Source organism: Etheostoma spectabile, chromosome 6 (genome assembly GCF_008692095.1).
Source record: "Etheostoma spectabile isolate EspeVRDwgs_2016 chromosome 6, UIUC_Espe_1.0, whole genome shotgun sequence".
In the NCBI taxonomy this organism is placed as follows: domain Eukaryota; kingdom Metazoa; phylum Chordata; class Actinopteri; order Perciformes; family Percidae; genus Etheostoma; species Etheostoma spectabile.
Window position 1 is genome coordinate 15951004 of NC_045738.1, and position 869 is coordinate 15951872.

The 869-nt window shown below is 35.9% G+C and overlaps 1 protein-coding gene across 2 annotated transcripts in view; it reads right to left on the reverse strand.

The window, feature by feature from the left end:
* Positions 1-869, reverse strand: part of zp3d.2 (zona pellucida glycoprotein 3d tandem duplicate 2) — a 4548-nt gene that overhangs the window by 786 nt on the left and 2893 nt on the right. Inside the window, exons 5-7 of one of the 2 annotated variants that reach the window (XM_032518551.1) lie at positions 674-779; positions 444-529; positions 263-336 (exon numbers count right to left, since the gene is read on the reverse strand). In XM_032518551.1, the coding sequence (XP_032374442.1) occupies positions 263-336; positions 444-529; positions 674-779 (266 nt within the window). Of the gene's footprint in view, positions 1-262; positions 337-443; positions 533-673; positions 780-869 lie in introns of both variants that reach the window. The other variant, XM_032518550.1, reaches the window with a different exon arrangement.

Here is an 869-nt window from a genome sequence, read left to right on the forward strand (position 1 = left end):
TATCTATCCATCTATCTATCCATCCATCTATCCATCCATCCATCCATCCATCCATCCACTGGTTTGCATAAGTTTACACATCCATGCTAAAGTTGATTAAAAAGAGGAATTAAAAAAAAAAAAAAAAGCAGTAGGTAAGTAAGATCAAGTTATTGTTGGTTTTTAATCTTTTCATTTGTTAAGTATATAATTTCTGCAGCCGTGTGCTTTAATCGTAATAAGACATGTTTTAGTATGGAAAACGAAGGAAGCAATGACTCACCTTTGGATGTTGCAGCGCTACAGTTGGAGTCGCAGCAGGTGCACACCGAGTCTGGTCCATCCAGCTCAACCCATCTGAGAAAAACAGTTATAAACCCTTGGGTGTCAATTGTACATCAAGTTTAAAACATTTTAGTTGTTAATTATTTTCTTTAAAAATTAAAAAAAAAAAAAACACTAACCTCCTTGTTTCTGTATCATAGTTGCAGGACTTTGCTATAGGTGTGGGGACATAACTGCCAACAGACATGGAGCAGTGCATGTAGAGCTGCTGTAGGAGATCAGATCACAAGAATTGCCATCAGTTACATGTTTAAGTCTTTTGGCGCTGTATTCAAACCAAAACCTGACAATTTGTAGCAAAGAAATGAAAACAATTTTTGCTCCAATAATAACTGAAAACAGTGCACACCTGCCCCATCATTCCTGTGAACAAGAAGGCATCCACGGAGAATCTCACAGCATTGTTTTTGTAAGGGATGAATCTGGAGTGACTGTCCTTGCTTTCAACCATACACCTTTATCAGAGGGAGATAAAACCTGACCATTACATATGCCATTTATTTTTAAACATAGATATTTAAAAAAAAAAAAAGATCAAAAAAAAA